At 30.9% G+C, this 9420-nt stretch overlaps 1 protein-coding gene across 1 annotated transcript; it reads right to left on the bottom strand.

The window, feature by feature from the left end:
- Positions 1–837: 837 nt before the first annotated feature.
- Positions 838–5757, bottom strand: LOC149138178 (endo-1,4-beta-xylanase 5-like). The gene is made up of 8 exons (XM_089449225.1): positions 5568–5757; positions 5444–5481; positions 5070–5292; positions 4316–4512; positions 4142–4240; positions 2543–2689; positions 1730–2365; positions 838–1648 (listed from the first exon to the last, which is right to left on the bottom strand). The coding sequence occupies exons 1-8, from the start codon at positions 5710–5712 to the stop codon at positions 1304–1306; spliced, it is 1830 nt and encodes a 609-aa protein (XP_089305351.1). The 5' UTR covers positions 5713–5757; the 3' UTR covers positions 838–1303.
- Positions 5758–9420: the final 3663 nt, after the last annotated feature.

Genomic DNA, 9420 nt, shown 5'->3' with positions numbered 1-9420 from the left:
TTATATCTACACTGCTGGCCAAAGCCACCTTCATCCACGGGAGGAATTATTGTGAATAATGAGATGAACAATAGATTAATGACTAGAATTTTTTTTAGAAATACGATGAGAGTGTGAATAAATATTTGGTTTGTGAATAATTACTAGAAATTATTTAGCAATACGATGAGAGTATGAATAAATATCTGGTTTGTGAATAAATATCTAGTTTTGAAAAGATTTATTTGCTGACTAAAGGGTGTTGAAAATATTTGACCTTTGTGATGCTGAACAACAAAAACTCTATGAACTTAACTATCCTTTAATCTGGATAAATTTTTTATATTAAAGTCAGTTTTATCAATATTTAAAATACCTGTATTTTATTCGTCTTCAATCATGTATCTGTCATTCCTAGTAAATCCATATAGCTATCATAACTGTGATTTACTAAACATATTCAACATATTTGAAAACGTCTCGGGAAACAAATTACACACTATAATTGATCAGCATGGGTACAGATATGGGGAACAAATACTAACAGTGCAGTGATGAATGGCAAGGTTGTACACGTAAATTTATGGCCATTTTGAAACACTAATCATAATTAATAATAATAATAAAAAAGTTTAAATCTTAACAAAAATCAATCAATTTTATTTTTTCCACAGAAAAAATCAACTGCTTTCATTTTAAATAAGGTAGATGAATCCATAGAATGAGAACATGAAGCAGATAAAGTGCCAACTCCAGAACAAGGCCAGATAATGATCTTTATTACGTTGTGTAAAGATATTTTTAAAGCAGAGATATTATTAGTTTGTAAATTGATGCGTACCCAAATCATGTATTTATAATGAATGCCGATCACCTGTATTCCAAAGCTGAGACATCGAAGTAGAATGTGGTTCTATAACGTATGGCCATTCAGTCCAGCCCAGTAGCGAGCTCAACAAGAAGGCAGCATTGAAAAAGGTAATTTATATTGCAGGGGAGCTCCAGCCATTTAGTCCAGGCAGGCCAGTAGCGAGCACAACCAGAAGGCAGCATTGAAAAAGGTAATTTATATTGCAGGGGTTCTCCTCCATAGACACACACCTCCATAGACATATTTCAGTGGTAGTCTTCCATACACACGCATATCTCCATTTTAACATGGGGTTGTTGAGATCGAGTGTAACGTACAGCCATCTTGAGATCTTAACTCGGGGTCGTTGAATCCCCACCTCAACTACGTTTTTCTATTACTTGTATATATTTAATTCTTTATATTTATATCATTGTTAGTATATACCGCAGGTTACAATCTTTTCATTGATAATTACACAACAACGCTAATGTGTTGTGGTTGTTCAGATGTTCTCGAAATCTTGAAAGAATTAGTACCAGTAATGTGGGGATGCTTTACAGTGACGGTGTACTCGCCGTAAAATCCTGAAAAATTGAAGGTCCCGCTCTCATGATCAGTAAAACCACTAATGCCTCTGCTTTGCCATTCTTTTAACAATTTGTCCACCGTATTGCCTGGAGGCAAATTATTGAAATTATTGTCAATGAGACACATCCTGTCACATCCACTGGGAGGCGGCCATGCCGACCAAATGACTATGCCTCCCACAGCAGGGTGAGAAAATCCTTCCCGCAGTACTTCTTCCAAATACTCGGCCTGTTCCAAACATTAAACATGAGATTCATAGACGTTTTGATTTATTGAAAAGAGAAATTATGGATCTGAAAGCTTGCTTACCTGTGTAGTTTGATTCACGTCGTTGTCAATATCGACCTCTGTTAGCCAGGTTGGCAGACCCAAAGATCCCAATTTGTCCAATACAGATCTCATTAATGGTAAGTTAGGCTTTGAAAAATGGGATTCCAATCCAATTCCTTCAATCAGCCCTGGCCGACTAATGTCGTGCAGCTTCTGCACATATGCATCGGGTATGGCGGCCATGTCACTGCAGGTCTCGATTGTATTGTAGTCGTTCATGAACAATGGAGTGGAGGGATCTAATTGCTGAACCAGTTGGAAGATATTTGCAGAGGCATTGGGCCCCAACTTGTCCTCAAAGAATGAAAAATGAAGCATCTCGTTGCTGACATCCCATTGGATGAATTGGCCCTTGTACCTTCCCACTACTGAATGGACTCGATTGTCCACTGCCTCTTGGAGTTGTTGGGCATTCAGATTCTTTACCCACTGCATAACATATTTTGGATCCTCCCACACTATGTTGTGCCCCCGCATCTTTATATTGTTTTCTTTGCAGAAGCTCACCATGGCATCTGCGTCCCTGTAATTCTCTTGCCCTTGCTCAGGCTCCGTGCTGTACCATTTTAGCTCGTTCAAAAATGTTGCTACGTTGAAACGTTCAAGAAACCATTTCTGAAATCAGATTATAATAGCTTAAGAGAACATTTCTGGAATTAGATTATAATAGCTTTAAAGGAAAAAAAAATTCAGCCAAACATGAAGGGTTAAAAGGATAATTTCTGAAACCAAAATGGCTTCTGAGATGAAATAAAAAGCGAAAAACGGGGTAAATTCAGTGATTAAGTCCACCTGATAAACACTATTGTTCAGTATTGTGTTCGCTATAGCGCATCCTATGGGAATGTCCCTCTTGGCTTGCTTGATGAATAGTTTGGCTCCTTTCAATGGATGCCCTGTACTGTTGACAGCGTGCACAATGAAATGTCCCTTGCGACTCTGTAATATGTACCCATCTCAATTAACGACACACCAGACTCAAAAATTAACAACCCAGCAATCTTTATATTGTAGATGAAGTTCAGAAAAAATCATTGTAATGTTGAAAGAATGTTGAGATGGAGGATGATGGGCCAAGATTTCCACTTTTTTTTAGCCCAGTGCAAAATAATGTGAAAGTTAAATTTATATCAAATGTGATGTCATAAATAATATGATAAAAAATATTAAAACAGGTACAGGTACAGACATTAAAAAAACATAAAAAATTTAATGATGGGCAAATATGATAAACATTTATTTCATTTCATCTAAATTCACAAGTTAAAGTTATATAAAATATGGTAAATGATAAACATTTATTTCATTTTATTTACATTTTACCAGTTAAAGTCATATCAAGTATTAAAGGTAACATTTATATAGGTGGTAAATATGAATATACATCCAAATATTTTAATAGCTATGAAAAAATAATTGAATTATAATTTTATTTTATATTATTATTATTATTTATAAAAAGAATTAAAAAGTGAATTAAATATATATAATTTATTCTTTATTATGAAGATTAGTAGTTTATAAATAAGTTTTATACTAAGGATTATTAATACTATATGTCCAAAAACTTATAAACTCATTTGATATGATTTTAAACTAATTTTAATTTTTAATTTGTAACTATTATTAAGAATATTTTAGATTATTCAGTGGAGGTTAAATCTCTAACGTCTACTTAATAATTATTGATAATTAACTTATATTTCCATATATCTTGAAGCAAAATAGACATGTCTAATTTTAGATGTTGTGAATTTCTGAATATTGTCTAATTTTAGATGTTGCCTAGTGTATATCTTGATTAAAAATTTCTGAATATCTAAAAAATTTGATGAAAAAAAAAAAAAATCTCTATGTATCTTGATTAGAGATTTCCAAATATTTCAAAAATGTAATAGAAAAAACCGGTCAAACAATCAATATTAAAACTGCAATTTAGATATCACCTTCAATATATAATTCAAACTCAATTTTGAGTTGAATTATATTCATATAATACAAAATATAATACCAACTCAATTTTGATTTAAATTATATCTATGTATATGTATTTTGATTCTATATTTTCCTAATATACTATCCCGATTTTCTCTCTGAAAAATAATACAAACTGAAACTCAATTTCGACCATTTTGATTACAAATTTTAGCCAGCATTGTTGAGCAATAAGCGAGTTGAAAATGAAAAGAGAAAATTGAAAAAAAAATAATTTTTAGTTTTTGAAATTTCATAAAAAGATTCCATTTAATTTGAGTAAAATAATAATTCCAAAGGAAGTTCCATCTGATAATGATTCATAATGGAATTAAAAGATTTCATTTACTCCCAGAGAGTGCATTTTGAATAAATTTTAATGTTAATAATTGGAATCCCAGGGTAATAATATAATACCTGTTGGATATTGGCTTCTTGGTGTGCTTGCCATTGCTCTGGACTAAACGGCTGTAACGATACACTATCCAACCAGATCTCTATTTCCGTATCGTTGCTCTGGAAGACAGGCGATATTAGACAACATTGCAAAAAAAGAATGGAATTGGGTAGTAGCCTTAAATGTCAAGGTACCTCAAAGTATAACGTGGCGGAAGAGGGAGAGGAATCTAAGGTAAGGCCTCCTTTGAGAAGAGACCAGCAACCAGCGCGTGCAATAACAGTCCCGGCGCAGTTGTAGTCAGTTCCGGCTCCGCCGTTGCTGTAATTAGTAGCAACCGTGGCCTTCACAACTGCACTCTTCGTATTTATTCCCGAGATCTGCAACCACGCTGACCCAAATATCCCACCTCGTTATTACCCAATCTAGTCCCATTACATTGGCTAAAGGGTATTTCAACCATTCAAATTGTATCCCAAGCTGAAATTGAATGTTACAATGCCTGAGAATTTTATGCCAAAGTTTGGTTGAACTTAATTAGAGAATATCTTATAAATTTGACCAGGAATGCAAAAATGAATGATTAAGGTTGGAAATAGTATTCTGGCTGTATGGACAATCTGTATGCATTTTATGAAGAGATCTGGATATATCTATACTTTATTAGTATCTCGAATTATGTATTGATGATCTTTATATACTCTTAATATAAAGTTATGCCGTTTTTTTTCTCCGAAAAAAAAAAAAATTGGAAATAGTAAATTACGTTAATGATTAATGTTGGAAATAATAATTTACTTCAGTATTTGAGTATTGTAATTAAGTTTAGTTAGAGTTTATCATGATTCCGTAATTAGTTGGTGTGGTTTTTAAGAACTATAAATTCTCTTTTGATGCTACTTACAATAAATTGGCTCTATAATATTGATATTAATAAAAATACCATACCTGCGAGAGTATACATCATTCCTTGGGTGAGATTGAGGTTCTGCGAGGGAGCATCGTAGCTGTTTTTCCTTCCCTGAGCGACCAGATAATTATTCCCGTCCGGGGCCGATCGTACTTCCAGCGTGGTGTTTCCAAAAGGAGTCCACCCCTGGACCCCATTGTTTATATCGGGATTCACGATGATTCCTCCTCCGTATGAAGGTGAAGGTGGCTTTTGCAGGCACTGCAACATATATATATATATATCCAACAAATATCAAACCACAGATTTTTCTCAGAAATACGAATACACAGAATATTCTACTGTATTAATCTAATCTTATTGCAGAAATAACTTCTTCACTTTTAATTTCACAATCACTTTGGCCTCTCACCTCTGTGGTGGCGAAATGATCATACTGAACGCCGCCATCTGAAAGGAATACACACAGAGATTATCACATAAATCCTCAACTCAAACAATAAATATCAAACATCAAACCGTTGCATAGTCCATACCGCTGGCAGAAGCTCTCAGTTGGGCCAACACCAGAACTACCGAAATCGCCACCAGTGGTTGCAGATAGCGGCTATCCATAACCAAATACCATGAAAGGCTGGTAAATATGAGAAACAATAATATCATTGCAAATGTAACGCACATATATACAATTTTACTAGGAGGGTTGGGCTTCCCTGGAAATAATGTGGAAACTTATATAAATGGATTGTAATCAATGGAAGATTTTTAAAATTCTCTATCCATTTCTATACTAAAGATAAATATCAAACTGAAAAAACAATATCACCCAATTGTATCGTTAAATTTCTATAGAAATAAAAGTAAATATCAAACTAAAAAACATATCACCAACTTGTATCGTTAAATTTCTATAAAAATAAAAGCAAAACCGTAGAAGAAATTAAAAGCATCTATATAAAAATTACAGCAAAAACGGAGAAGAAAATAAAGTATGTATAACATTTTCTTAAAAGCTGTGAATCTCAAATTATAAAGCTTTCCATTAAAGCAGGGGCATCTTATCCGTCTGGTACTTCAGGGTTGGTCGATAACAAAGTTATTATAACGGAAATAAAAGGAAAAACCCACGTACACCATACGCTTGGCAGTTTTTTTCTTTGTTTTTTTCCCTGTTTTTTTTTCCTGTTTTTTTTTTTTTTCCTTTCTTAGTATAAGTAATCAAGAAGTGATAAATCATATAATGGAAGAAACTTTGTACTGAGTTCCATTATGAATAACTAATGGGATGGCTTCACGACTCTCTAACGATATTATGTCTGTAATTCCAGAGTTTAATGCATATTTTGATAATATTGATATTATGTCTGTAATTCCAGAGTTTAATGCATATTTTGATAATATTGATATTATGTCTGTAATTCCAGAGTTTAATGCATATTTTGATAATATTGTTGCATTGCAGAGAGGACGTAGCGGGTCGAAATCTATTTAGACTTTACAGTAATGAAGAAGTCACATTTAATGTATATATCTCCACTCTTTTCTACGTATATATTCTAAGCTAATTGTATTTTTTCATTTGTTGCTTTCTACCAATAAAATAAATAAATATCCAATAAAAATAAAATATAATTACAAAATAAATATATATTTATTAAAATATTTTTATAAACCAAAACAATATTTTATATTTATTTTTATTTTATAAATATTTCATATTTTAAGTAAATAATTTATTTTAATTTTTTATCCATTCTTTTCTATATAAAAAGGTTATTTTATGAATGTGAAATTTAAATTAAAATATTTTATTCTATTTTATTATTAATTTTTTTATTTATTAATCTTCTATGCTTTAAGATTTTTTTTATCAAGTTTTAGATTCTTTTTACCAAGTCTTAAAGACTTTAGGTGTTTTTTTTAAAGATTTTTTTTAGGTTCATTATTTATCTTGGGGTTGATAAGATATTCTTTATCATTTAACCTTTATAATGAATCACACTTGCTAATTCAAAATGTTGACACAATAAATCTTTATGTGAGGGATTCAAAAATTAAATAATTACATCTATTAAAATTATTTAATTGTTATTAAATAAATTTAAATTATATATATCTATATATATATATATATATAAAATTTTGATTTCGTAATATTTTTATAGTTATTTTAAAATAAAAAATATTTTATAATAATAAATTTGGAAAATATTTTTTTGAATTGGTCTCAAGGAAAATATTGATATAAATAATTATTAATAAAATATACTATATAAAATAATTAATTTAAATAAAAAATAATGAAATATACCCTACAAAATAATTAAATTAAATTATAATTATAATTAAATTAAATTAAAATTAATAAAATATTTATATGTCAGTAACTAAATCATTTGGGTTCTTCCTATAAAAAAAGATAAATTAATTTATAAAAAAATATAAAATAATTAATTTAAGCAAGAGTTAAAAAATAGTATAAACACATTCATATAGTTCCGTAAAATATTTGAGTTTTCAATTTGAAATAGATCCGGAATGTAATTTAATAAAAATGATATTAGAACTTTTTAATCTAATTAATTTAAATATAATTTTTATATAATATTTTCAAAATATATATATAATTTGTAAATTTATAATTTTAATTTAAAAAAAATATATATATGTAATGATGTAAAGACCACATTCATGATATAGGTGACCACAAGTATTGCGACTCACAACTGTGTGCTTGCTTAATTTGATTTTAATAAGAATATAAAAGAACATATACAGCTCCATGCTATCTGTGACAAGTACTGGGCTCACAATTGATTATAAGAGAATATATACAGCTCATCTAACAACTTTGTGGTTGATTACTTTGATATATTCTTATATTTGAAGGAGTATAAGTATCTACAGTTCATTAACATTACTTTGTGTTGGACGTAATGGAAAATGAGAGACCCCACATAAATGACCTTAAGTGTGGTGCACGAATGAAATGTTTTTAAAAAGAAGGTTGTGTCGTGCACGCAGTTTTTTTCTTTCTTTCAGAAATACAGATTTCCTAAGAAAGGTGGGAAAATGTGAAGATAATTTTGGAATGGACGAAGTTTTCATGGCACAACCTGAGACAAGCAATGGGATACGACATTCCAAAGAAGACTGCGTGCGTTCCACTTATCCGTACTCACAGTACTTCACGACACTCCTCAAATTCGCTTAATCTTATTGCCCAAATTATGAGGGAGTGGTTTTGTTTCTGGCTATGAAAATGCTGAATTCCACGTGTTGTTACTGAGTTGTAATTAATTCTACAAGTCCAAATTATGAGGGAGTGGTTTTGTTTCTGGCTATGAAAATGCTGAATTCCACGTGTTGTTACTGAGTTGTAATTAATTCTACAAGTGATTCTATTTCATATATCTAACACAGAGTTGTAATTAATTCTACAAGTGATTCTATTTCATATATCTAACACATAGCTTCAATCTTCTACACTCATATTACTAGCAGTATAAATCTGCAAGTTTCATTGTAAAAGCTTCCATTCAAAAGATGGAAATATATATAATGAGAGAAGTCGGTCAGTAATTTGGAGTGGCAAGAGATGGAAATATATATAATGAGAGACTGTTTTTAGTCGGTCAGCAATTTGGAGTGGCTGCTCTTAGGATGATAACTGAGGCAGCGCCGGTTTTCTCTCAAATTTCAAATAACTCTAGTTGAGACAATTTCACTCAATGGTGGGGGGGTGAACTTTCCTTTCAAATGCCAAATTTTTGTAGTTGAGGTACCTTTATTCAGTAGAAGATCATGTAGCTTGGATGATAAATGTCTGTGAATTGACAAATTTCTTGGTTTTGTATTTGGCTCAATAGTGAACTTTCCTTTCACATGCCAAATTTTTGTAGTTGAGTGCCTTCATTCAATGGAAGGTCATGTAGCTTGGATGATAAATCCCTGTGAATTGACAAATTTCTTGGCCTCTATATAAACTGCTGGCCAACAACAACAGATTGAATGACTAGTTTTTTTTAGAAATATGATGTGTGTGAATAAATATCTAGTTTTTAAAAGATTTACTTGTTGGCTAAATTAGTAAAGTTTAATTCTAAAGGGTTGAACATATTTGACCAAATAATACTTAGCAACAAAAACTCAACCAACTAAACTATCTTTTAAACTATTTTTTTTTATGTTAAATTCAGTTTTATAGATATTTAAATACCTTGTCTTCAATCATATATATGTCATTCCTAGTAAATCCAGAGAGCTATATTAACTATGATTTACTAAAATTATTCAACATATTTTAAAACGTCTCGGAATACAAATTACACACTATAATTGATCAGCATGGATACATATATGGGGAACAAATACTAACAGTGCAGTGGC

The sequence above is a fragment of the Pinus tabuliformis genome, chromosome X (genome assembly GCF_031772625.1).
Source record: "Pinus tabuliformis cultivar Carrire ecotype Pingquan chromosome X, CPIR1, whole genome shotgun sequence".
Taxonomy (NCBI): domain Eukaryota; kingdom Viridiplantae; phylum Streptophyta; class Pinopsida; order Pinales; family Pinaceae; genus Pinus; species Pinus tabuliformis.
This window is presented reverse-complemented; position numbering and strand designations above follow the sequence as displayed.